The sequence below is a fragment of the Pelodiscus sinensis genome, chromosome 31 (genome assembly GCF_052426305.1).
Source record: "Pelodiscus sinensis isolate ZL-2025 chromosome 31, ASM5242630v1, whole genome shotgun sequence".
In the NCBI taxonomy this organism is placed as follows: Eukaryota; Metazoa; Chordata; order Testudines; family Trionychidae; genus Pelodiscus; species Pelodiscus sinensis.
Window position 1 is genome coordinate 6,558,352 of NC_143082.1, and position 27,184 is coordinate 6,585,535.

Genomic DNA, 27,184 nt, shown 5'->3' on the forward strand with positions numbered 1-27,184 from the left:
CTCCCCACCCCCTCTGGGCATCCCCATCCCTGCTCCTCTCCCCCTAATCCCTCCACAGGCCTGCACCCACAGCTCTCTGAGTTGGGGGAAGCACTGCACCCACTTACGGGAGGCAGAAGGCAGTGGGGGAAGGGAAGTGGGTGCAGCTGGGTGAGGAGGAGGGGGAGGGAAGCACCAGCAGCAGCACCTGTGGGGGACGACTAATTCCCACATTTGAATGGGAGCTGGGTGATCCAGGCTGGAAGGGGCAGACTGAGCCAAATGCCTCCAGGCTGGATGGCAGCCAAGGGGGCAGGACTCTGCATCCCAGCGGGCTCAGCGCCCAAGAGTGACTCCTGGAGAGATGAACCCATTAAGCCCCCATTGAACAGCCCCATGGGCCCATGCAGCCGGGTAGCCCCACAGGGATTGGGCCCATCTCCAGCTCAGCCTGCATCTCAATGGGGGCGGGAGGGGTATGGATGGGGCCAGTCTTGCTCACGGGGGGAATGGCCCACAGAGTTGCTGAGAAGGCAGAGGGGGGTGAGACGACTGAGTTAAATGAGCACATGGGTCCCATCTAAGTGGGTCTGGGAGGGGCAGCTATGGGGCTGGCTGGGCCCATAGATCCATGTGGGCACCTGGGAGCCATCCAGTCCCATAGGACCCCTGGAGAACTGGGGCAGGGACTCTCTGGGAGCCTTCCAAATAGCCCCCTGCTGTGCAAAACTGACTGATGGGAACTGCTGGTGCCTATTCCCTGCACCCCAAGCTGGGAGCAGGGCTGCCCTGTTGGAATGATCCCCCCTCAGCCAACTCCCTGGAACCTGTCCCGGTGGGTCGGGACAGCGCTGGCCGGGGAATTCTGCTCCATGCCATGGGATGAGCTGGGCACAGCTGGTGGCACGTGATGGGGAGGCTGCCGGTTCCAGCTAGTCTGGGCATGTTAAACCCGCAGCTCAGGCCGCTGAACCATCTTCCACCCCCACAATGTGCACCCAGAATCTCCCCTCCCTCCCAGCCTGCAGGGACTGGTCTGCCCTGGCCACCTGTGTCACCTCCTCCCCTACACACACACTCTGCGGTGCAGCCTGACCCAGCCAGTGACTCTCTGGAGGCTGGTGCGGCAACACTGGAACCAGGCAGCCCGTCTGGCCACAGGGGGAATTGGCCATGTAAATGCTCCCACAGAGCAGGGTGTGGGGGCTCCCTGGTGGGGGCTAGGTGGGGAGATGAAAATACCCCACAACTTTCCATGGGGTTGTAAATGCCCCCAGTATTTGCCGCTCTAACCCCGGCAGGTTAGAGCAGCTGGGTGAGGAGTCACAGACTCCCAAGTTAGGAGAGGGAGTAGGCTCTAGTGGTTAGAGCTGACGGGTGGGGGAATCAGGGTTTCAGCCCCTGTCAGTGTTACTAACCCTAGAGAAGCGACGAGGAGTCCTGTGGCACCTTATAGACTAACTGAAGTGTAGGAGCATAAGCTTTCGTGGGCAAAGACCCACTTCGTCAGATGCATGTCAGATGCAAAGTGGGTCTTTGCCCACGAAAGCTTATGCTCCTACACTTCAGTTAGTCTATAAGGTGCCACAGGACTCCTCGTCGCTTTTGCAGATTCAGACTAACACGGCTACCCCTCTGATACTTAACCCTAGAGAGAAGCTTTAGCTGTCCGAGGCCCCCAGTATTGAGGGGGTGGCTCAGCCACAAAAGGGGGGCTGCCCTTCTTTTTGCCCAGCAGATGGGATCAGCTGTGGACCTCGAGAGGAAGGCGAGGGATCCTAACTCTCAGCTGTGGGCAGGGGGAGGGGGCTCACACGGCCCTGGGATGGCTTTCCCTGGGTTCTGCCCAGGAGAAGTGAAGAGACACCCCCCCCCCCACCCCCAGCTGGAGTGGCCTGGCCCAGCGGGGATTCCAGAGATGTTTGTAGAAGCCTCAGGCAGCTTCCTCTGGTCCTGGCTGGACAAAGAGTCCTGTGTGCTCCCCCTCCTTCCCCCTGCGTACCTCTGCCATAGGGTGTGAGCAAGCAGCACCCCCCATGAGGGACAGCAGGGAGCTGCAGGCTGGGACTGAAGGGCACCGATGGAGCTGGGGGGCATGGCTGGGGTAGTGGAGGGCTGCAGGTTTGGACTCAGGGGCACTAGCAGAGTTTGGGGGGCACAGACCAGGATAGCAGGGGGCTGAGAGTCGGGATTGAGGGGCACTAGCAGAGTTTGGGGGGCGCAGACCAGGATAGCAGGGGGCTGAGAGTCGGGATTATGGGTCGGTAGCAGAGTTTGGGGGCAGCCCCCTGCATGCTCCTAGTGTTCCAACTCCGCCCATTATAAATAACGCCCCCGGCTGCAGTGTTTATGTTCGGGGCTCGCTGCAAGCCCTGTGCTTGGCTCCTGTTACCAGCTCAGATTTCCCTCCCTGGCCGACATCGGATCCCACCTGCACCAACAGCCCCGACAAACACAGCGCCTATTAATAACACCAGGGAGAATCAGCCGGGGGCACAGCAGCCCCCCAGGAGAGGACAGAGCCCAGGAGTCCAGACTCCCAGGCCCAGCTCTAACCCACTAGCAATACTGCCTCTTGGAAAGCCCATCCTTTGGCCAGAGAAAGGCAGCCCCCCCCCCCCATAGTGTAGCGCGCAAGCTTCTGGCAGGCTGAGGGTAGAGAGAGATGAGAGAGCCCTTCTCAGTGTGGGGCTGGTGGGAGACTCTGCAGGGAAGGAGGGGGAGGTACAGCACTCCCAGTATGAAGTGCAGGGGGTGGGGGAGGAGGGGAGAACAGCCCCCCCCCCCCCAGTATGAAGTGCAGGGAGTGGGGGAGGAGGGGAGGATAGGCCCTCTAATATGAAGCAGGGGAGAAGGAGGAGGAAAGACTCCTCAGTATGAGGCAGGGGGTGGGGGCAGGACGGGAGGACAGCCCCCCAGTATGAGGCAGGAGGAGAGGGGGAGGACAGCCCCCCCAGTATGAATCAGGGGGGAGGAGGGGGAGGACAGCCCCCCAGTATGAATCAGGGGGGAGGAGGGGGAGGACAGCCCCCCAGTATGAAGCGGGGGGGAGGAGGGGGAGGACAGCCCCCCAGTATGAAGCGGGGGGGAGGAGGGGGAGGACAGCCCCCCAGTATGAAGCGGGGGGGAGGACGGGGAGGACAGCCCCCCCAGTATGAAGCGGGGGAGAGGAAGGGGAGGACAGCCCCCCCAGTATGAAGCGGGGGAGAGGAAGGGGAGGACAGCCCCCCCAGTATGAAGCAGGGGGAGGAGGGGGAGGACAGCCCCCCCAGTATGAAGCAGGGGGAGGAGGGGGAGGACAGCCCCCCCAGTATGAAGCAGGGGGAGGAGGGGGAGGACAGCCCCCCAGTAAGAGGCAAGGAGAAGGGGAAAGGGGGACGAAGCCTCCCAGTCTGTGGTGTGAGGGGGCAATGGGACAGTTTTGTGCCCCCCCCCGGCGAGCTGCCTGTGGCTCCCCACCTGTCCTTGCTGGGGGCCAGACTGGAGCCCGTCACCCCCCGAGGGGAAACACCCTATGTCACGTGCACCAAACCCAAGCCGGCCAATCCCCCGGCCTGGCCTGGGCCTCAGCCAGCAGCTGCTAGAGGGGAAAGGCCCCGGACCCCTTCCCCTGACTCCTGACCCTCCCAATGGTCCAACTTGGCTGTGCAGCAGCCACAGAAATTAGGGCTAAGGCGTGGTTAGGCATAGAACACCCTAGGGGCTGCTGCTGCTGCAGTCTAGGTGCTGAGAGCACCTGAAGAGATGAGGGCCTCAGGGCTCTGGCTCTCAGGAGGGTGCCAGCAGGGTTTGCAGGGGACTCTGGGGTCCAGGCCTGGCCCTTCCCCAGTTGGCAGGGCTTCCTGCTAGCCTCCCATGAGCTTCTCTGGGATAGTGCTAGGATGAGGCAATGGGTGCTCTGGAAGAAAGGGGGCTCAGCAGGGGGCGCTCTCCCCTGGCGGTGAGTGCTGGCCCAGTGCTAGGAGGTGCTGTACGGCACAGGGGGCTCAGCAGGGGGCGCTCTCCCGTGACGGTGAGTGCTGGCCCAGTGCTAGGAGGTGCTGTACGGCAAAGGGGGCTCAGCAGGGGGCGCTCTCCCGTGACGGTGAGTGCTGGCCCAGTGCTAGGAGGTGCTGTACGGCACAGGGGGCTCAGCAGGGGGCGCTCTCCCGTGACGGTGAGTGCTGGCCCAGTGCTAGGAGGTGCTGTACGGCACAGGGGGCTCAGCAGGGGGCGCTCTCCCGTGACGGTGAGTGCTGGCCCAGTGCTAGGAGGTGCTGTACGGCACAGGGGGCTCAGCAGGGGGCGCTCTCCCGTGACGGTGAGTGCTGGCCCAGTGCTAGGAGGTGCTGTACGGCACAGGGGGCTCAGCAGGGGGCGCTCTCCCGTGACGGTGAGTGCTGGCCCAGTGCTAGGAGATGCTGTACGGCACAGGGGGCTCAGCAGGGGGCGCTCTCCCGTGACGGTGAGTGCTGGCCCAGTGCTAGGAGGTGCTGTATGGCACAGGGGGCTCAGCAGGGGGCGCTCAGTGCAGGCCTCACTATCCCAGTGCAGTGCTAGGGGACGGCATGCTGCAGGGAGCAAGATGGGGCTGGGAGGCGCTGGGAATCCATGCTGCAGTTTTAATCACCCCAGAGCTGGCTGCATTTCAGAGGAAGGGGTGTCAGATCCCCAGGTGAATTTCTACATCTGAAAGTGGGACATTGCTGAGATATTTTTAGGGGTGGGAAATACGGATGCAAAAGGCAAGAGCTCCCTTCCCCCCCGACCTCCACTCACTGTGCGCAGGTGTCGCTGCTCCCAGATGCTGCCTCCATCCCGGTTTTACACATTTGCAGCTCTCCAGGCCTGTGTGGGGCATTCGACCGTCTGCCCTACCGTACGATCCGTACCGCATGTCACCCAGGCTGGCTCCCCCGTACTGAACCGATCATTCGTCTTCGGCCAACACGTCTTCCAAAACAGCAGCCAGTCTGGATTTACAGATGGGCTGTGTCTAGACTGGCATGATTTTCCAGAAATGCTTTTAACGGAAAAGTTTTCCGTTAAAAGCATTTTCGGAACAGAGCATCTAGATTGGCAGGACGATTTTCCACAAAAGCACTTTTTGCAGAAAAGCGTCTGTGCCAATCTAGATGCACTTTTGCGCAAAAAAGCCCCGATGGCTATTTTCGCGATCGGGGCTTTTTTGCAGAAAACAAATCTGAGCTGTCTACACTGGCCCTTTTGCCCGAATGGGAGCAGCATAGTATTTCCGCAAGAAGCACTGATTTCTTACAGTAGGAAGTCCGTGCTTTTGCGGAAATTCAAGCGGCCAGTGTAGACAGCTGGCAAGTTTTTCCAGAAAAGCGGCTGATTTTACGGAAAAACTGGCCAGTCTAGACACAGCCATGGTGAATCCCCCCATCCCTTGGGCATTAGAGCCAGTGCTCAGTTGCCCGCTCTGTCGTACATTTGGGACTTATTGCCAACAGAACTGGGCTGGCTGCAATTTCCAGCTGCTGGCTTGTGTTCTGCCTTTCTCAGCTCGATTCAAGCGCCCTGCGGGAGCTGGGGTTTAGGGTGTACAAATGTCCCAAGGGGAGAAGATTTTAGCCAGTCCCTAGTGTCTGAATAAGCCAGTCATGAAACTCTGAGTTCAGATTCACACTGCCTTGTGTTCCCCCATCTGTCACCTCCTGGGGCCTCCTGTCTTACACCCAGATTGGCCACTGTTTGGGCAGGGCAGGGCCTGGCAGTTTGTACAGCAGCCAGCACTGCAGGGGCCTGGGCCGCGACTGGGGCGCCTAGACATTACCGTAATACACCTAATAATGTACAGCAGCGAGTATTGAAGGATCCTGGGCCATGCCTAGGTGCTACCGTAATATACCTAACAATCAATATACAGCAGTTAGCACTCTGGGGGCCTGGATCACGATTTCGGATGTCTTGGTGTTACCGTAATAGACTGAATAAATCATAGTGAGTGCTCTTTTGCCTGGGCTGGGCTGGCCTAGCAAACCCTGAGCAATTCCAGGCAGCAAGACAGCTTGACTCCAGCATTTTGTAACCGATCTCTCAGGAATGTTGTTAGTGAAATAGCCAGAGCGAAATGTCCTTTTCCCCTAGAAACTGCTCACAGAAATTGTCTTTTTTTTGGGGGGGAGGTGTTGAGAATGTTTCTTCCCCTTCCCTCCCTCCCTCAGCAACCCTGAACCTGAACATTTGTCTCTATTTTCTACCTTGAACTGCTGCGAGTAAATGAGCGAAGGTGTAGTGCCATCTCTGGCACCAGGACCCTACTGTGCTGGGAGTGGCTGTGAAGCACATTGATAGGTCAGGACAGACAGGGGTGCATTGGGTGCTGACCCACCCTACAGAATAGGGCACAGCCCCCTGCCCTGCACAGTATCTATGTACCAGAGTCTGCGACTGGATCCTAGTTCTGGGAAGGGAGTGAGGCCTAGTGGTCAGATGGGATTGTGAGCTTTCGTGGGCACAGCCAGCTACATGTTTTGTTAGTCTTTTAGGTGCTGCTAGACTATTCGTTGTGTTTTACGTTTTTCCAGTTACAGACTAACTCGGCTGCCCCCTGAAGCTTTTTATTCGTTCCTGAAGCTTATTTGATCGTTCAGTGTCTGGGGTGAGCGACGTTCTCGCCTGCTGGGTGAAATGGCAGGCTGGGACACCGAGTCCCCCTCCAAGGGCGCTGGGACGTGGTGTGAACAGGCCTGCCCCAGCAAAGCCAGGACACCAGATGCTTTGGGATAAATAAGGCCAGTGACCATGTGGGTTTGGCGCCCCCTTGTGGGGTTCCCAACAGAGTCCTTTGTATTGGATGGCACAAGCAGCTCCTCAACGAGGGTGAAACATGGGACGGGGGAGCTGTGAACGTCTGTCTCTGGATTTTACTGAGAGCTCCCTGAGCATCCAGGCACCCCTCTGAACACGCCTCGATCTACCCATCTATGGCTCCTTCCTCTGGTCTCTGACCCCCTTCCTCTCTTCGCAGCATTGTCTTCCCTCTCGGCCAGTACCCTGGGGTGACCTCTGTCAACCACAGCCCTCTCCCACCTGTGTGTGACAAGGGAGGGGTCCCTCCCCCTGGGTGGAGGGGGAATAAGAGGTTTTTTACAGGAAGGGACTAGCCAATAGTTCCGGGAATCCAGGCCCCAGCGGCTCCTGAAGGGGTCAGGGTGACTGGACCAGTTTGAAGCCCCAGTGGCCTCAAACTGCCTTTGGGCTCATGACTCTGTTTCTAGCCACCCCTGCAGATGGGCAGAAGGAAGAGACTAACTTCTTCCCTCCCCAAGATCACAACCCTCTTGCTGCCTCTAGAGCCCAGGGCGCCACTGCGGAAGGGAAGAGCGCAGCCTGCATCTGGGGTGCCCAAGGAGGAGGTGTACAACCAAGTGCATATGAACCAAGTTCTAGCACCCTCCCATGGTTACCTAATAATGCACCTCTTAGCCACCCCATAAACTCCAGTCTCTTCCCCCCACACTGCTGGGGGGTTCTGAGGCAGGATGTGTCTGGGGTGGGAGAGTGAATGGGGAGCAGGGACACAAGGGTGGGGAACAGACCCATCTGAGAGGACTCGACGCCCAGCACTGGGACCCCTCAGAGAGCCTGGGAGACCTCTTTCCCCCCAGGTGATGCTTGGAGCAGTAACCTCCCATCCCTCGTGCCAACCAGCACAGCCTCCACCAAATCATGACCCGAATTAGGAAAATCTGGGCTCTCACTAGCTCCCTCTATATCAGGGGACCCAAGGCCTGTAGAGCCTGTGACTGCTCAGGCACTGAGATGCAGCCACCTCTGGGGTGGGGCATGGAAGAATTTATACAGGGATTCCTCACATAGTGCCAAGATACCATCATGTCTGGGGTGGGGCACAGAGGGATTTACACAGGAATCCCTCACCTGGTGCTGACATGCAGCCATCCCTGTGGTGCCAACATTGCACAAGAGCAGGGATCTCAAACTCCCGGCCTGGGGACCATCTCTGGCCCCATCATTTCCCCAATCTGGCCTGAGACATGGTTGGAAAAACGTTATTTAATCAGGCCCGTGTGGGCTGCTGGCAGCACAAGGGAGGAGCCGGTGAATGGCACATGGGGATGCTCTCTCAGCAGTCCCCCAGACCCTAGTGCCCCCATGGTCCCAGCTGCAAAGGGCACTGCTCAGTCCAGGAAGCTGCACCGGCTCCCTCTGCAGAGATGTGAACTGCGCTGGCCAGGAAGCCGCTCAAACTGCTTCTGCAGCCAGTGAGTTTCACTTTTGGTTACCCCTGGTGCGGGTGGGGGATCTCAGTGTGAGGACGCGGATGTTAGTGGGGGGGCAGGCAAGGTCCCCATACGAGAGCATGGATGTCTGCTGGGGTAGAGCATCCCAGGGTGAGGACATGGGGGTCAGGGTGAGAACTCAGTTTCAGGTCTCTGTCTGGGCTTCAGGACGGAGGGGGAGACATGGTCAGCTTGCATGTACTGTATTGCTAACCCCAAGAGTTCAAAACTCATGAATCAGCCCTCCCGTCCCTGGAAAGAGAATGGCTTCTTGAAATCACAGATCAAAATACACTTCGGGGTCTTTTTGTCTGGCATCAGGTGTTTTGGGGTCTTTGGCTGAACGTGCGGCATGTTTTCTAGCTTTTCTTCACAAATCCTGAGGCCTAAAGATGCCCTTAAAAAAAAGGAGGAGGAGGAGGAAGCTATGGTTCTCTTCTAATATTCTGCACCAACAAACAAGCATAATCTGTTAAGTCAGAGCAATCACAGTTGATAGTGGTGCATGAGGCAGCAGGCAGTGAATTTCCTAGATCTGGCTTAATTTGAATAAAATGTCTGGAGCTTTCCAGAAAAAACAACCACCCCAATTATCAGGAGGCTTGGAATCAAATCCGGGGAGTTGGCATCACTGATATCTAGTCAGTTTCACAAAATGAGTTAATAGTTTCAGAGCTGACACCGATGGATGGGATAGCTCTGCACACACTGCCCCAGGCCACGAGGACATGCCAGCAGCCGCATGGAGCTAGCAGCTGGAAGCTACTCTAGCCCTGCTAAGCTGCTGGGATTGGTGACTGGGGCCCCCAGAGGGTTTTAAATCACTGGGGGCAGCAGGCGGGGCCGGAAGATGCATAGGGGGGATGAACAGAGATGCCCAAACCTCCCCAGAGCCTTGCCAGAGGGGTGTGCCTGCTGGCCCTCTAGGAGGATTTGAGGACTGGCACTGACCTCACCCTGACCCTAACCCTAAGGTAAATTGAGTTTGAGGCCTCTGCACAAGAGTGTAGTGAAGAATCCTGGCAGGGTTTCCCAAACTTTTTCAGGCACGTGGGGTCCTGAAAATTTGTTGGAGCCCTTAAAATACTGTGATGTTTAATTCACTAGGTACCAAGTACACAGACAGTGTTTTGGAATTCTGCTATTTCTTATACACTCTCTTTTCCCTAAAACAGAAAATTAGTAACAAGCTAGCAGGCTCATACAAGTGTCATTCATATTTTCTCACGGAGCCCCTGGGCCTATTGCGCGGATTCTCAGGAGCACGCTTTGGGAAACTCGGGTAGTCACTTGAAACGATGGCATTTGTGGTAAAGAACCCCTAGTGCCACACAGGGGCACTGCAGCTGGCTCGGGTGGAGCTCCTTAGAGCCCTGTGCAGATACAAAACTGGCATCCGCATCTGCAATAATAATTTGCGGCCACAGTGGAACTGGTTCCTGCGGATATAAAGCAGATACCTGTGGATTTGCAGAGCTCTAGAGATCTTCCCCCTCAGAGCCTCTACCATGCTCCCTGCAGCACAGCGCCCCCTAGTGCCATAGAGGCTCTGGGGTGCTCTGTGCCCAGCTCCTCCGCAGCTCCCTGCATTTCCCCTCGGCTCTCCAACTCGCTGGCTTTCCTCTGTAGAGCTGGTCTCTGACACCACTTCTATCACTGTCCCCCGCAGAATGAGTGCACCGGCCCTTTAAATGTCCTTGCCAGCCCTGATGAGGGACTCGTGGGCACCTCAGGAAATGACTGTTTCCAGATAATTATGGGCCCGGCCTGCTGTGGCCGGGTGAGCTCACTCAGCCCTAGCTACAGGCGAGGATCCAGGCCAGGGGCCGGGCATGGAGAGGCTGGGGGGAGGGTAAGGGAGCTGGGGGTCAGGGTTCCTGGGTTGTGTCCCTTGCTCTGGGAGGCGAGTGGGGTCTCAGGGCTGGGCTGGATTCCCAGCTCTGGGCAGGGTGGGGTCCAATGGCTAAGTAGCTGCCACCTCAAGTGGATTTGATTGGCTGTCTCAGCAGGAGACGGAGCTCCTATCTGGTGTTTCCAGCACGCCGGCCTGGAGAAGCGGGTACTAGGCACCTGCTGAAGGTCGGCCTGAGTTTGTGCCGGAGAGAGACATTCAGGGAAGGGCACCAAGGCCCCGCCTGTGACCCCCGGCAGCTGGGCATGGGCCTCCCAGCCTGGGCAGACAGACACGTGGCCGTGCTCAGGGCAGCGTGCCACACGTGGCGGTATGTATGTTGCAGTATATGCTGCGGTGCAGGGCAGCTGCCTGAACATACACTCCAAGCTGCTGCATAGACGTACCCTCCGGAGGTCCCGACTCCCAGCACCCCAGCTCTAACCACTAGACTCACCAGTCTCTGCCCAGAGCTGGGAATAGAACCCAGGAGTCCTAAGGCCCAAGTACCCTGCTCTCGCTACCAGAGCCCACTTCTGTCGTGCAGGGCAAGGCAGGACATTGGGCCATATTTGGGGTGTGAGCCAGAACCCGTATCGACATGCTTGAATGCTGGTCCCTCTCAGCACCACGGCATCCTGCTGCTTAATAAACAAGTCCCTTCATTTACTGATTTTCTCCAAAAAATCCCCAGGGGCTGGGGAAAGCCAGTGACTGATTTCCACCTGAATTTTTGTATTTCAGGACCTGGCCATTTTTCACAGCAGGGGAAGCAAACAGGGCCATGCTGAAGGGCAGGGGGATCAGGAGGGGGCCGTGTTGAAGGGCAGGGGGATCAGGAGGGGGCCGTGCTGAAGGGCCAGGGGATCAGGAAGGGGCTGTGTTGAAGGGCAGGGGGATCAGGAGGGGGCCGTGCTGAAGGGCCAGGGGATCAGGAAGGGGCTGTGTTGAAGGGCAGGGGGATCAGGAGGGGGCCGTGCTGAAGGGCAGGGGGATCAGGAGGGGGCCGTGCTGAAGGGCAGGGGGATCAGGAGGGGGCTGTGCTGAAGGGCAGGGGGATCAGGAGGGGGCCGTGCTGAAGGGCAGGGGGATCAGGAGGGGGCTGGCTGGCAGGAGGCCAGAATGCACAGGGTGCAGCTTTCACTCCCCTTCTGACTCTGGCCCTGTTGTGCAGTCCCGTCCACGTCCTCTGTGCATCGGGGGAGATGAGGAGGGAACCAGGTCCCAGAACCCCCCTCACTCCACATGCCTTCTTGATACGGATGCTACGTAACAGTTGAGAATTCAGTTCCCAGATCCTGGCCCAGAGGGGCAGCAGGCTGAGCTTTTGGCCCCTCGTCACTTTCAATCCCTGGATTTCAGGTCCCAGCACAAGGCTGTGACGAGCAGGTAGCAAAGGGGGAGATTTTCCTTCTCAGACTCCTCTCTGCGGATTTATGTTCAAACATCCCTGTCAAATGAATCCCAGCTCCCAGGCCCCATCTGATTGTCTCCAGAGATGGGCTGTGCAGTGCAGCCCGGGGGTAGGATTTCACCCAGACAGTGAGAGCTTTGAGCCCGTTGCGGCCTCTGCCTGATGCAATGACCCACTTCACTGAGAACACAAACAGGAGCTTTGTAATTAGCCCCCTTTCTCCCATGACAAACCCGGCATTCAGCCCAGCTCCCAGAGCACTTTTCTAATCTACCTTGTGAACATTTTCAATGCAGTGATCAACTTCACAACTGTTCTTGTGCGGTGTTGCTGCGTGCTGTTAAATAGCTGCTGTGTTCCACCCCAGAGCTAGCTGCATTTCAGTGTGAGATGAGTGAGTCTTGTGCAGTGGTGCTTCTCACTGTTGAACACCTACCACGCTCCACCCTCAAGGTGGCTGCATTTCAGTGCTGAGTGAATGGTCCCTATATGGAGTTGCTGTGTGCTGTTAAACAGCAGCTGCTGCTACCCACCCCAGAAGTGGCTGCATTTCGTTTTCAGGGGGCAAAGTGCTCCTTATAAAGAGTTTGCAAAGTACCTTGTGTGACAGCAGCTGCAGAAATGTCAGATTGTTAGTGCAGATGTAGAAATCTTCTCTGGTCCATGAGCAACACCCATGGGCTGAATTCAAACCACAATTTCAGTGAGATTAAATAATCAAACCATTGTAATGTGCAATCGCCCTTTCTGTCACCTGAGGAGCTGGGAGTGCTGCTGCCCACACCTACAGCTGGGAATCTGAGACAAAGAGCAGAATGGGTGCTTCTGAGGGCACCCCGTGAGAGAGATACAGGAGTCCTGCTCTCCCCACTAGTCCCCACTCCCGAGGCCAGAATCTAGCAGTCGTGACCCCCAGCTCTACTTCTGCTCTCCTCGCTAGTCCCCACTCCCCTGACATCGCTGAGGCCAGAACCCAGCAGACCTGATCCCCAGCCCTACCTCTGCTCTCCCCACTAGTCCTCACTCCCCTGACATCGCTGTGGCCAAAACCCAGCAGGTCCTGACCCCCAGCCCTACCTCTGCTCTCCCCACTAGTCCTCACTCCCCTGACATCGCTGTGGCCAAAACCCAGCAGGTCCTGACCCCCAGCCCCACTCCTGCTCTCCCCACTAGTCCCCACTCCCCTGGGGCCAGACCCCGCGGGGAGGGGGGTGCAGCACGCCGCTCTCCCTGCCTGGCTGCTCTGTGTGCCGGTCGCTGCAGCTCTGTGGCTGGTACCGACGGAGGCTCCGCGTGTTTGCTCTGCCCCGGGTCTCCTCCCTCCCCAGACCCAGCCCAGTGCAGGGCGGAGGGGCTGGGCGGGAGCTCGCCAGACCGGTGAGTCACCGCGGCCCCGGGGGTGTCAGGGAGCAGCGTCGAGGAGCCTGTCACCGCGCACGGGGCGGGGGGCGCGGCGGGGTTACCCTGAGCGCGCCCCGTCGAGCCCAGGGGAGGCAGCCGGGACCAGCTGGGCAGGGGGACCGGAGAGCTGGTGAGTTACAGGGGCAAAGCGGGGGCGTGGTCAGAAATCCTCCCCCACCCCCGGCGGAGCGAGAATCCGGTTTCCACTCACCCAGAAAGGGCGGAGGAAACGGGGGATTCGGATTTCGCGTTCCCGCAGAGGAGGGAGTCCGGATTTACTCCCCAGCAAGAGCGACAGGGGGGGGGGCAACAGGCGAACTTTAGTGGGATCTGGATTGGCCCTTGTGGAAATGGGGCAGTTGGGGTTTGCCCCCAGGAAAGGGGGGGAGTGGATCTGGTTTTGCCCCAGGAAGGGGGGGAAGGCAATTTGTCCCTAGGAGAAAGGGGACAATTTTTAGGGGAGAGGGATTCTCTGGGAGGTAGAGGGGATAAGATAGTGCTTGTTTGCCTCTTCTCAGAGAGAGTTTTTGGGGTGCAGATTTCCCCCTGGGGCTGTGGGAGGGAAACACATCCTGCTTTGGGGGGCCTTGTTTGGTGGGACCCCCTTCAGTTCCCCTTACCTCCCTCCGCCCAAATGGAGCAGGCCCCAGCCACCTCTGGAAGCCTGTGTGAAGAAGTGGGGGTTGAGCGCAGAGGCTGGGTGGCTGGAGGTGTCTGGGGACTACAAGTGCTAGATGTTACCTGAGCGTGACTGGAGGACACCTAGCAATGTGGGGATGGATAGGGGATGCCTGTGAGCGTGGCATGACTGGGGGTGTCCAGAAATGGGGGGGGGCATAGAGAGGGGGAGGGGTTGCCTGAGGGCTGGGCATGGCAGGAGCATGGGGTTGGGGAGGGCTTGCTTGGAGCTGGGGGTTAGTCTGTGTGCCTGGGAGGATGAGGGACTTGGGCCAGGCGGAGGAAGAGGAAGAAAGGGGGGACTCTCTTCTGGGTCAGGCTGGGAGTGGGGGCCAAGGGGCTGGGCACTCAGAGCATCTGAGAATGCTGGGCCAGTCCAGGGATTTGCTGATCACCCCTGCTGCAGGTGAGGGTGAGGGGAGGCTCCACGTGGGGGTAGGCATCAGGTGTCCTAGGCAGCCAGGCACCTGGCCACTCCAGAGTGAAGCTCTTGGCTCCTGCATGCCTGGAGTAGCTTGAGCAGCTGGGCCTCCATTCTGGATCGAGGTTCCCCCAGACCACACTTCCCCATGCCAGAGGATCTGTCCCCCCCCCCCCACCCTTCTGCCTGGGAGAGCAGGCATTCGGGATGCCAGCTGGGGGCACGGTGGGGCAGCAGAGCAGAGATGTAGGGGGGGAGGTATTAATGAGGCTACCAACCTCTGGAGGTGGTGGCTGTGCTCCAGGGAGGGCAGGAGCCCCCTTTCAGTTTCCTGTTGTCTCCCCAAATTCATGGTCTTCTGCCCATTGATTCCTTTTGGGATGGTCTGAAAGATGCTCTAAGGGCTGCAGTGAGAGTGAGGTGGGGGCTGGATGGGTCCTGATCCCTGCAGGGCCTCACAGATGCGAACAGGCCCCCAGCACTGCATCCCAGGGGCTGGAGGAGGGATCCTACATTCCCAGCTGCCCATGCTGGACAAGGACTCCAGGGCTGCCCCAGTTTGTCTCCTCTTTCCCCACTGTGATCCCTGAAGTATCCAGTTGATTGTAAGCACCATGGATGGTGGGGGAGTCCAGCTGTTAGTTCTGGGTGTTGTTTCCTAGTCACACCCTGTCGAGCCAAACATGCATCTGAGATGTAATGATACTGGGGGGGACACAGAGGTGGGAGGGATAGATGGGGATACTTCCCACTGCTGGATTGGATCCTGTGTGTCAAAAGCCCTCTATTGCTAATGGTGAGTCTCCTCTAAACTCAAGTTTCACAGACTGGTACCGTCAGAGCAGGAGGAGCTGGGATCTGTCCCGGCTTTGCAGCATGATCACTCCCCCTGCCCTGCCCCCACACAAAGCCCTCAGTGGCAGTGGGGCTGTGTCAATACTCAGCTCTTCACCTTTGCCCAAAGCCACACATTGGCTCAGTGGAGCCAAGACTAGGAGCCCCGGGGGTTCCTGGCTGTACACGTGGGTGCAAGTCCCTTGGGCCACCTGCCAGCCCTACACACTCCTCACTCCATTTACAGCTCCGCATGGGGAGTGTGGACTAGCAGTCAGAGCAGAGTTTCTTCCACTATTACTTTGGGCTTCCCTGGAGAGTTCCAACCCTGCTTTTAAAAATTCTCTCTGCTCTGAATTCTCCAGATTGCCCCAAACTGCCGGCGGCTTTCTCTGCTCCCCCCATCTCCTCTGGTGCCCAGCACAGTCAATGGAAATATTTACTCCGCTGTGCAGGCACACATACAAACCACAAGGAAGCAGCTGCCGGGACAACATCCCTTGTGGAAGAGCCGGCTTGCCTCACTCTCCCCCCTGAGCAAAGGGAAAGGCATTTCCTTTGGGGAGCCCATCTAGCACCCGACGGGGTGGAGGGGAAAAACCCAGGCAGAGCCAGGAGCTTTCCCGCTGGTTGTCAGTCTCAGCTGTATCCCCATCCCTTAGTCAGTGCAATGAAAAAGGTCACGCTCTGCCTCCCACCACCAGTGGCAGCAGTAGGCAAAGGTGGTTAAGTTTCGCCAGCCCTGCAAGGAGCAGTAAAGGGTTTGGGGGAATTGAGGCACAAGGGAGAGAAGGGAATTGCCTAAGATCACACAGTGTCAATGGCAAAGTCTGAGACCCAGGAGTCCTGGCTCTTAGCTCCTCTGCTGTAACCACTAGACACCTCCCCGCCCCCCTTCCAGTGCCAGGGATAGAAGTCAGGAGTCCTGACTCCTAGCTCCGCTGCTCTAACCATTAGACACCACTACCACCCAAATATGGAGACAAAATCCAAGAGTTTTGATGGAAAAACCAAAGACTGAACAGGCCGCCAAGACTGCTTTCAAGGAGGGCACCCCAGGGGAGGGGTGGTGCACATTGGCAGGGGATCAGGGTGGGTATGTGGGCTCGCAGAGCCATCTTCTGGACTTAGCCTCTCTGGAGGGAGGGCAGAAAGCGTCTCCCCATGGGGACAATTAGATACATTTTCACAAGGGCTAGCTGGTTCACAATCGTTTGCCCCATTGAGCAAACCCTGGCTCTGTCCCCACTCCAGAGAAATGTGAGTGGCAGACTCCAGATCTGCAGACCTGGTTGCTGTGCAGCAGAGGTGGGATAAGGGGGGTGCAGGACGGACTTGGGAGAGTACAGGGCCAAGGAGATGGAGGGGGCTGTTAAACTTCCCATTTCTGGGAATGGGGTGGGGTCTAGTGTGTCAGAGCAGGGGGGGACCAAGGACCAGGACTCCTGGCTTCTATTCCCATCTTGAAAGGGAAATGGGATCTAGTGGTTAGAGCGGGAACCGGGAACCACAACTCCTGGGTTCTAGTCCCAGCTATGGGAGGGGTGGGGTCTAGTGGTCAGAACACAGGGGTCTGGGAGCCTGGGTTCTATTCACACTCGGAGGGGAGCAGGCTCTAGGAATTAAAGCAGGTGGGTCTGAGCCAGGCTTTTATCCCCAGCTCAGGGTGGAGGGAAGAGTGGGATCCAGCGGGTTAGGGGCAGAGGCTGGAAATGAGGGTTCCTGGGATCCATCCCTGCTGCACAACACAAAGACTGAGGCTGGATCCCCCCCGCCCCCAGGCGGGGTAAAGGCGAGCCTAGGGAGCAGAGTCCTGTCTGCTTCCTGTCACCCTCAGCCAGCATCACCCCCTCTCTGTTGCCTGGAGGCCACAGGGCGTTGCTATGGTGCTTGGAACCCCCTGCTCCCAGGTGGTGGGTTCCAGGGCCCGGGCTGGCAGGGCCCACCCAGCGCTGGTTAAACCCCACGCGGTGCCCGGTGACTGGGTTGCTCTCAAGCCACGGAGCAGGACTCTGCAGCTGGCTGGATCAGCTTTCAGCAGCCCTTTGAAAGCGGATCCAGTGTCTCCCCCTGGCTCCCCCTCCCCGCTCATATCGATGTCCCGGATCGAGCTTCCTATGACTCCGTGAGTAGCCCTGTCCCGTGGCTGGGCAGGCGGGGAAAGGAGACTGGGTGAGACTGAGGTGGGGAGGAAGTGGTGTGGGTGACCCGCAGGGGGTACCAGAGGGGGCTTAGTAGGGGGCACCCTCACCGTGCAGTCTGTGCAGGCCCCAAAGCTGCACTGCAGCATGTGACCTGTGTCTGTCGGACTAGCCACACTCCCCAGCCCTGCTGTCCTGCCCCCTTTCCAACAGGAGTAATTCCCTTCTGCCTTCCTACATCCTGCCCTGAAACTTCCCCTGTCAGAGCAGGGCTCTCCTGTCTCAGGCTCTTGAGGGGCTATTAGCCAGCGGCTGTGACCCACCCCAGAAGTGGCTGCATGTCAGGGCAAGGCAAGCAATGTACTCGGGGATGGCTGGTGTTGTGGAGGTGAAAGAGATTCAGGACAGGACAATTTTCTCTCTCAGGCTGGGCTCCTGCCAGGGACCAGCTCCCTCTCCTGGTCCCGCAGCCTGAAGACCTTTCCTCCACAATGGCCCTCTTCCACTCAATTGCCTGTTTTCATGCAGCAGGGCCTGTGTGCTTGGGCGCCCGAGCTCCTGCTGACCGACCGAGGACCCAGCAAGCTCGCAGGCCTGAGCCTAACCCCTCCCTCTCTCTGCAGACAGGATGATCCCTGTAGCTGAATTCAAGCAGTTCACGGACCAGCAGCCAGCCTTCAAGGTGCTCAAGCCCTGGTGGGATGTGCTGGCCGAGTACATCACGGTGGCCATGCTCATGATTGGGGTTTTCGGCTGCACCCTGCAGGTGGGTACCGGGCGTGGGGGGGGGTAAGCCATGACCACCCTCTGTGAAAGCCCTCCCATGCAGCAGCAGGGACAGGACCTGGGACCTCTGTGGCCCCCTCCCTTTGGAGCTGAAGGGGAATCACCAGCAGCAGCAGCAGCAGTAGAAGGTTCTATCCTCAGCGGACAGTAGCAGGTGCTGTGCTCATGGCAGGTGTCAGCAGTGCCCCTAAGAGCAGGGAGCAGACCCCGAACTCTGGCCAAGGACAGGAGTGGAGATAGAGGAGAAGGCAGCTGGCGGGGAAGAGCCCCGGTAGCCGGTCACCCTCCTGCCTGTCAAATGGAGTCCCAGCATGCCCTCTGCCCTGATGTGAGGCAACTGGAAGACGTCTCCCCTGGGGAACTGGGCAATTTGGATCTGAACCCCCCGGAGTTGGGAGGAGGTGGGGTTTGGCTTTGGACCACCAGGCGGGCGAATGCAACCTTCCTGCTGGGAGAGGAGAGGGTAGGCCCAGGGCTCGAGGGACAGGGAGAAGGGCAAGGGCCCTCAATACAGCCCCTAAGAAGGGGTGATCCCCCCCACTCCGCAAGCAGGAGGGATCGGCCTCCCCTGGAGCGTGTAGAGTATCTGGGCAGGTGCTGCCTCCCTCTGCCCTGCTGCAGGGGATCCGTGCCCAGGCAGGGAGCTCGCCCCAGCACGTCTGGGGTGTGGCTGGATGTTGGGTTGCCCTGCAGGAGGGGACGCAGGTGGGAGTGAAGGCTGTGGCTGAACCACAGGAAGGAAACGGGCCACTGGGCTCATCCAAGTGGGGGAAAACAGCTGAGAACAGGAGTCCTGACCCCCAGAACCCCTCCCCCATACTCCCCTGCTAGAGTTGGGAACAAAACCCAAGCATCTGACTTCTACCCCCGCCCCCAGCTGTACCCACTAGATTCCACCCTTGAATGCTAGTGGCTAGTGGATGGGCCGGCACGCTTTGCATTCTGGGGTGGAACAGGGGACACGGGAGAAGGACCCCTCCATCCTTGTCTCCCGCTTGAGCTACCCCGACTCCCCCTGCCCTGTTTTAGGTTGGTCTGTCATCAGGGTGGGGGTCGCCCCCAGATGAGGGTCCCTCTGACCTTGAGGGGAGGAGTCTGTCCATAGAGAAGCCCAACACCACGTGCACACGGCAGCAGCCCTGTTACAGCGTCTCCTCTCATGGCAACAGGGAGAACATCCGTGTCAGCGAGTCCCACAGGCAAAGCCCCAGGGCCACGTGTGGGGAGGAGGACGGGAGCAAGATCAGCTCCCCTGTGGTCCCCCTTGAGTTAACCATTTCACCGCCTGCCAGCCAATGAGGTGCCAGGAGATGGCAGGATCTGCCAGGGAAGTACAGAGAACCCCCCGCTTAGGTGAGAGAGTGGCTAAAGCAGGGGGCTGGGGGTTGGGACTTCTGGGTTCTTTCCCTGGCTCTGGGAGATGAGTGAGGTCTAGGCATGGGGAGGGCAGAGAGCTGGGGGTGGGACTCCTGGGTTTCACTCTCAGTTCTGGCTCTGACTTTCGGGATGACCTCAGGCAAGTTCCCTGCACGCACACACTCAGACCCTGCTGACATAGGGACCCTCAGCACAGCACTCTTCTGCTTGAGCTGAAGGAGCAGCTCCATCAGTGGGCAGCAGTAGTAGGTTGGTCATTCACAGGTGGGGAATGCCACTCATACTGCATAGGTGGGTTTGGCTTGTTCAGAGCCAGGGGCTGAATGTCACGTTTCTGAAAGAGGAAGATGCGTGGCCCTGGGGTTGCAGTAACCAGTTGATTTATTTTGTGTATCACCAGGCCAGCCAAGGCTCTGCAGAACGAAGGGCATTAATACTGTATAGCAGCCTGGCCAGTTCCTCTCTGCTTCCTGCCCCCCGCGCTCCCCCAGCTCTCGTAACTAACAACATCACAGCGGGGACTGTTCCCTTCAGAGTCAGGACTCCTGGGTTGCGATTAGCGATGGCTTGGCCTTGCATGAGCCGTGGATCACAGGGGCTCCCATGGGGCTGGCGTGCGCCGTGTGCAGTGCATGTGTTTGCATGCTAAGCTCATGGGAGGTGCCCGCCGCTCTAGCTGGAGGAAAAGGCTGGCGTGAACTAGCGGCTCTTTGTCTTTCGTTAGTCCCATTTCTCTCCGCATCACAAGGGGCTTTAGAGACTTGCTGCCACCCTGGGGTTGGTCGGGCACAGAGAGGAGGGAAGCAGCCTAAGGCCAAACAGAGAGGTAGGGATAGAGTGGGGGATAGGATCCACTAGATCCCACGCTCCTCCTGGAGCTGGGGACAGAACCTAACTCCAAGCACGTGTGCTCTAACCACTAGACATACTTCCTTGCTACCAGCTGTGCTTCTTGGACTCTGTCTCCTTTGTCCTAGGGCCAAAGTGGGTCTTGGCCACTCAGGCCTTTGGCCTTCTTGCCCTTGCCCATTGATGCTTCAGAGTGCAGCCCACTGAAACTACAACTCCCAGCAGCCCGTGTGTTGTGGACCCCCCCCACCACAGCTCTGAAGATGTGCTGGCTGGGCTGCAGCCTACTCCGGCAGCAGAGGCGGGGGGCAGGGGTCAGCCTTGGCTTCAGTCTCATGGTAATTCTTCTGCACTACTCTGCATGGAATAGACCTCACCTGGAGTAGTGTGTCCCGTTCTGGGCCCCACATTTCAGGAATGATGTGGACAAATTGCAGGAAATCCAGAGAAGAGCAACAAAAATGAGTACAGGAAACATGGCCCACGAGGCAAGATTGAAAAAAAACCTGGGTTTGTTTAATCTGGAAAAGAGAAGTCTGAGAAGGGGACCTGATCACTCTTTTCAAGAACATGAAAGCTTGTTACAAGGAGGCGGGAGAAGAAGCAATGGGCTTAAATGCAGCAAGGGAGGGTTAGGCTGGACATTAGGAAGAATTTGCTAACTGTCAGAGTTGTTAAGCACTGGAATAAATTGCCCGGGGAGGTTGTGGAATCGCCATCATTGGAGATTTTTAAGAGCAGGTTAGACAAGCAAGCACCTGTCAGGGAAGGTCTAGGTAATACTTAGTCCTGGCGTGAGTGCAGGGGACTTGACTCGGTGACCTCGGTCCCTGCCAGGCCTAGGATTCTGTGATATTGAATTGGTGCTGTGTGTGTAAGCTGCCCCTGGGCTGGGCACAGCTTCAGTGCCCGATACCACTATTGCCCTGACACATGCATGAATGCAGCCTGCAGTTGGTGCTCAGGGCAGAACCACGCATGGACCGTTGCATGACGCCTGGGGCCAGACCCCCACTGTGTGTCAGTGGGCCATTGCTCCGTTGGGGTCACATCCCCACCTGGTGTGAATCCGGATCCCCCATGGTTTCCTAACCTGCCTCCCTCTGTGGCTCTATCCCCAGGTGACACAGGATAAGATCATCTGCCTCCCCAACCACGTCCCCGCCAGCGCCTCGCACTCTGTCGACACGTGCCAAAATTTCGCCAGGAAGAGCCTCAACGCCTCGGAGCCAGACACAGCCCATCCAGCCCGAGAGATGAGTGGCCTGCGCAACAACCTGGACATCCAGCAGTACAGCTTCATCAACCAGATGTGCTACGAGACAGCCCTGCACTGGTACGCCAAGTACTTCCCCTACCTGGTGGTCATCCACACCCTCATCTTTATGGTCTGCGCCAGTTTCTGGTTCAAGTTCCCTGGCACCAGCTCCAAGATCGAGCACTTCATCTGCATCCTCGGCAAGTGCTTTGACTCGCCCTGGACTACCCGGGCCCTCTCTGAGGTCTCTGGGGAGAACCAAGAAGGGTCAAGCCCAAAGAAGGAAGACCGGCGGAGGAAGAGCATCAAGGACGAAATGCCCGAGCCCCCGCCTCCACTACAGCCCGTCCAGTCCATCTCTGAGAAGAAGGTAGCGGAGGCTCCCTCCGTCAGCCTGCTGGACAAGAAGGAAGGGGAGCAGGCCAAGGCTCTGTTCGAGAAGGTGAAGAAGTTCCGGCTGCACGTGGAGGAGGGCGACATCCTCCACACCATGTACATCCGCCAGACGGTTCTCAAAGTCTTCAAGTTTCTGATCATCACAGCCTACAATGGGGCCCTGGTGCAGAACATCCACTTTATCGTGCCCTGCAGCGTGGAGATGGAAGACATGACAGGCTATGGCCACTTTTGCTGCAACCACACGAAGGCCCACCTCTTCTCCAAGCTGGCCATCTGCTACATCTGCTTCTTGGGTGTCTATGGCCTCACCTGCCTCTACACGCTCTACTGGCTCTTCCACCGGCCATTGAAAGAGTACTCCTTCCGCTATGTGCGGGAGGAGACAGGCATCAGCGACATCCCTGACGTCAAGAATGACTTTGCCTTCATGCTGCACCTGATTGACGAGTACGACTCCCTTTATTCCAAGCGCTTCGCTGTCTTCCTCTCCGAGGTCAGCGAGAGCAAGCTCCAGCAGCTCAACCTCAACCACGAGTGGACGGAAGAGAAGCTGCGGCAGAAGCTGCAGCGGAATACGCAGGGCCGCCTGGAGCTCCACCTCTTCATGCTGCCCGGCCTGCCTGATGCCGTCTTTGAGCTGACGGAGATGGAGGCCCTGAAACTGGAGCGGCTCAAGGACGTGACCTTCTCACCACTGGTGGCTCAGCTCGTCCGCCTCCACGAGCTCTCCCTGCTGAACTGTCCTGTCAAGCTGCCATTTGCCTCCTTGGTCTTCCTACGGGACCACCTCAAAGTGATGCAGGTCACCTTTGATGAGATCAAGGACATGCCACTGTGGATCTACAGCCTGCGTGGACTGGAAGAGCTCCACCTCTCCGGCCTCTTCAGCCAAGACCTGGGGAGAACATCCGGCCTGGAGAGCCTGCGGGAACTGAGGAACCTGAAGGTGCTCACGTTGCACAGCAACATCGCCAAGGTGCCACCCAGTGTGACCGATGTCTCGGCCCACCTGCAGCGGCTCTGCATCCTCAACGACGGCACCAAGCTGGTGACCCTCAATAACCTCAAGAAGCTGGTCAACGTTCGGGAGCTGGAGCTGGTCAACTGCAACCTGGAGCGCATCCCCCATGCCGTCTTCAGCCTGGTCAGCCTGCAGGAGCTGGACCTGAAAGACAACCAGCTGCGCTCCATCGAGGAAATCATCAGCTTCCAGCACTGCCGCAAGCTCGTCTGCCTCAAGCTCTGGAGCAACCACATTGCCTATATCCCCGAGCACATCCGGAAGCTCAAAAGCCTGGAACAGCTCTATCTCAACCGCAACAAAATAGAGGTCCTGCCCTCGCAGCTCTTCCTCTGCACCAAGCTCCGCTACCTTGACCTCTCCAACAACAGCATCCACGTGATACCCCCGGAGGTAGGTGTGCTCCAGCATCTCCAGTACTTCGCCATCTCCTCCAACTCAGTGGAGACTCTGCCTGAGGAGCTCTTCTTCTGCAAGAAGCTAAAGACTCTGATGGTGGGACACAACAAGCTCTCCACCCTCTCCCCCCGCCTGGGCAACCTCTCCTTGCTCAGCAAGTTGGAGCTGAAAGGGAACCGTCTCGAGACCTTGCCACCTCAGATTGGGAAGTGCCAGGCGCTCAAACGCAGCGGCTTGGTGGTGGAGAGCACCCTCTATGAGATGCTGCCCATGGACATCCGGGAGAGGCTGGAGAGTGAATGAGAAGAGGAGACACTCAGCAGCAGGTACAGACTCTTTGGCCACCTGCAGAAGGACTGACGGACATCTAGAGCTGGGAAGGCCTGGTTTGCCACGCCCCAGTGCACCTGTCGCTCCCAGGCCGGAGTTGCAAGGGCACCTGGGAGATCTCCCAGCGGGACTCTTACCAAAGAATCGGCCCCCCTGGCTATGGCTATGGGGGACTCACCTTTTCATCCCAGTGCAAACAGGGACAGTCAGGGACCTGTACGGCAGGGCTGCCATGCTTGATAGTGGATTGCGCGGGAGAAATGACTCTATTTATACTTATTTTTTAGTGTTAACAAGCAGCATTTATTGCTTTTTAAAAAGAGCAGTTTGTGTGTGTGTAAATGGCTCCTGTTTTAGAGTGCTGGGTCACCGGCACCCTTTGGTCACTGCCCCACAAATTCTCCCCCACCCCACGGTCTAGCCCATTAATTTCCTAGGCAATCTGATGGGTAATTTATAGAACAGGGATGGGCAATAATTTTTTGCCGGAGGCCACTTCAGAAATTTTTAAAGTAATGCCGGGCCACACCAGAAGGGGCGGGGCCTCAAGCGGAAAGGGCGGTGCCAGGATACTTCCCTGCTTCCCCACCAATAGACCATGATTGGTCAATCAGGGCTTGGGGGCAGGGCAGCACACGAAATCTCCTCCCACACTGCCAGGAGCATGTGGCGCTCGTAAGCACGGCTTGCTCCTTGCAGGGTGAGGACAGGGCCTGCTCCCCCCCCTCAGGCCCCTGACTGGTCTGGGAGTGGGGGAGCATGCGAAGTCTCTTGGCAGGGTGGAGGAAACTTCATGCGCTTCCCCTCACCCCCAGGCCAATTATCCTGGGGCACGGGAGCCGCAGGGCCTCCACGGACTGGATCAACCCGCTTGGCGGGCCGGATCCAGCCCGTGGAGACCCTTTTGCCTACCCCTGCTATAGAGGATGCAAATATTGGTGTTCAACTACAATTTTGCTGTAGCTTTAACCATGGCAGAGCCTTTCCACACTCCATGCTTCGCCCACTCCACTGAGGCACAGGGTGGCTTTTGGGCCACCAGTAACCAATGGGCCTCTCTTTGTCCCAGAGCTGTCACCGAGCCCAAGAACTCAGCGGGGTTGAGTTTCATTAGGGCTTGGGCTTGCCTCAATATCGGGAGTCCGCCCCCACCGTGCTGCAGCCACATTCCCAAGGGAGGCAGTGGCTGGCTTTGGAGATCTGCCCTGGAGAGAGCAGGGAGTGTTACCTGGCGGAAGCACCAAGAGAAGCTGGTTTTGCCACTAGGTGTGGTGCATGCTCATCCTGTGGCAGGTTTAAATGGGTGGGTGTGGCTCCCACTCACCCCTCCCCTTTGTGTGGGCTTCCCTTGTTGCAACAGGGTCCTCCTTGAGTCATGGCTTCTTTCCCCAATGATCCTGGCTCTCACCCGCTCCTCCCCTGAGTCCCGCCTCCCTGTGGCACGGGTTCAGGCGGGTGTGGACTACGGGAACTGACTTCCCCAGCACTGCATGCTTCTGAGTCAGAGTGGGGTGAGCAGATGTGCTGATTTTATAGAGACTCCTGATACTTGGGGCTTTTTCTTACATTGGCACCTTCTACCCCAGCCCCGTCCCGATTTTTCACACTACCTGCTCACCCTAGGCTGGAGCCTGGAAAGGTCATGGAAGGATTTTAAGACCGAGCCCTTTGTTTCATTGTGTGGGGATGCCCATAATCCACACACCTGTTCACAGTGGCGGGCCTGAACCAGAGCCCTGTCTCCGTGCAGCTGTAAGGGAGAAGTTTGATAGCTGAACTCTGCAAATAGCCATTATCTCTGCACTGAGCGGAGCCGAAACCCTCGTGCCGACCAACGCCCCAGCCTTCTTGGCAGCCGCAGACAGAACTAGGGGAACTCCCCTAGGAACTCGGACCCTTCTTGCCTGGTAGCCTGCCCCAGCTGCAAGGCGCCCTGCAGACATAGAAGAGCCCCTGTCAGCTAGAGATCAGTTTATGTCCTGGAGCCAGAGGCCAGACAGGCCTGATCCAGCTTCAGTGACAGTGAACGCATGGAAACCTGAACAGAGCAGAGCCCGCTTTGTGCTGGCTGCTGCACAAACAGCCCTCCTGCCCCCATGAGGTCAGGCACTACATAGACCTCTTCCTCCAAATACCCCCCCCCCCATTGTGTTGGATCAGAGGTCCCAATACATGAAGCTCTGCAAACATCCCGAGTGAGGGAAAGCCCCTGCTCCACAGAGCACATGGTCATATGGACAAAGGGTGAGAGGGGAAACTGAGGCACGGGGCAGGGAACCACTTGCCCGTAGTCACACAGCAGATCAGTAGCACAGCCAGGAACTGAAGCGAACTCTCCTGGATCCCAGAGCAGTGCCTTGCCCACTAGCTGACATGAGGAGAGGCGTGGGGAAGGCTCTGTACCAGAGGTGGCCAAAATTATGGGTCTTCCAAGCCAAATACGATTCACCATCAGATGTTCCAGAGTTAGGGTGCACCTGCGGGAGCTCAGGGCTTCAGCCCCATGGGAAGCACCTGCCGGGGTGTCAGCCTGGCTTCTGCTGAAGCCCACACCCCAGTCTCTGGCCCAGTGGGGCTGAAGCCCTGAGACTCCCCTCCCCCCAGGCAGACAGCTCAGAGGCAACGTGTGGGGCAGGCACATGAGGTCACATGTCCTCACCCCCATTTCTGCCAGCCTTGGTCACATTCTGCCCTCGGGCCCCTTCCCCGCAGAGCAGCTGCTGGCGCCTCCAGGCAGGCAGCATCTGCAGAGGCTATGGGGGCAGCTCCTGTGGGCTGTGACTGAAGCTGGTGTGGGGGTGAACCTTTAAACCTCTGGCAGAAGCCTCTCGCCCCACCATCCCGCTGCAGAGCAGAAGCCCCGAGTTCCCTCCCCCACCCCAGTCTGGTAGGCAGAGATTGGGGGGGGGGGGGAAGACCCTGTGCTGGCGTGTTCGCGGTATCCTAAGCCTTTATTTGTTCTTGTGATTGCTCTGGATACTGGGGGTATCAGACACTCCACTCCCTCAGACTGGCTGGTCTCCAAACAACACTGCCTCTGGCAGGCAAAACCCCTGCACCCCTAGACAGAAGGGCGCTCCCTGCTTCTCTGATGGTGGGGAGAGAGTGGCCCCCGGATCTGCTGAGGTGGAGATGCTCCTTTCACGAAGGCAGGAGGGGTGTCAAGTGGGTAGTGGATACCCCTGCGCAAGTGGGCTGTGTCTACACTGGGCCACTTATTCCGGAAAAGCAGCCGCTTTTCCAGAATAACTTGCCAGCTGTCTACACTGGCCGCTTGCTTTTCCGGAAAAGCAATGACGATCTACTGTAAAATTGTCAGTGTTTTTCCGGAAAAACTATGCTGCTCCTGTTCGGGCAAAAGTCCTTTTCCGGAAAAACTGTTCTGGAAAAGGGCCAGTGTAGACAGCCCAGTAGTCTTTTCTGCAAAAAAGCCCCAATCGCGAAAATGACGATCGGGGCTTTTTTCCAGAAAAGCGCGTCTACATTGGCCACGGACGCTTTTCCGGAAAAAGTGCTTTTCCGGAAAAGCATCCTGCCAATGTAGACGCGCTTTTTCCGGAAATACGTATAACGGAAAACCGTTCCGTTTTAAGCATTTCCAGAAAAGGGTGCCAGTGTAGACGTAGCCCTGCAGTATTTGTTCCGCAGAGCTCTCCCGAGGGAGCGGCACGCCCAGTTGTCACCCAACTCCAAACTTCAGCCCAGCTGGATCCGACTCCAGCTTTGGACTGCCTCCCAGCTTGGTGGTGAGCAGGGCTGC

General features: G+C 58.0%; 1 protein-coding gene across 4 annotated transcripts; it reads left to right on the forward strand.

Moving 5' to 3' along the window:
* Window positions 1-12,883: 12,883 nt before the first annotated feature.
* Window positions 12,884-23,746, forward strand: LOC102459330 (volume-regulated anion channel subunit LRRC8E). 4 transcript variants are annotated; one of them, XM_075902198.2, is made up of 4 exons: window positions 16,772-16,989; window positions 17,633-17,771; window positions 18,961-19,144; window positions 21,139-23,746. In XM_075902198.2, the coding sequence occupies exon 4, from the start codon at window positions 21,274-21,276 to the stop codon at window positions 23,395-23,397; it is 2,124 nt and encodes a 707-aa protein (XP_075758313.1). In that variant the 5' UTR covers window positions 16,772-16,989; window positions 17,633-17,771; window positions 18,961-19,144; window positions 21,139-21,273; the 3' UTR covers window positions 23,398-23,746. The 4 variants fall into 4 exon arrangements, with proteins under 4 accessions (XP_075758310.1, XP_075758309.1, XP_075758313.1 ...); XM_075902195.2 differs by lacking the exons at window positions 16,772-16,989; window positions 18,961-19,144 and adding an exon at window positions 12,884-13,061; XM_075902194.2 differs by lacking the exons at window positions 16,772-16,989; window positions 18,961-19,144 and adding an exon at window positions 12,885-13,061 and having other exon boundaries at window positions 17,629-17,771.
* The last annotated feature ends 3,438 nt before the right edge of the window (window positions 23,747-27,184 follow it).

Excerpts from the sequence above, each read along its gene's own strand:
- LOC102459330 (XM_025189175.3), top strand. The coding sequence starts at position 16,961 with ATGTCCCGGATCGAGCTTCCTATGACTCC. Across the intron at positions 16,990-17,632 it reads ATCGAGCTTCCTATGACTCC|GATGATCCCTGTAGCTGAAT; the intron begins GTGAGTAGCCCT and ends CTCTGCAGACAG. Across the intron at positions 17,772-21,138 it reads TTTTCGGCTGCACCCTGCAG|GTGACACAGGATAAGATCAT; the intron begins GTGGGTACCGGG and ends CTCTATCCCCAG.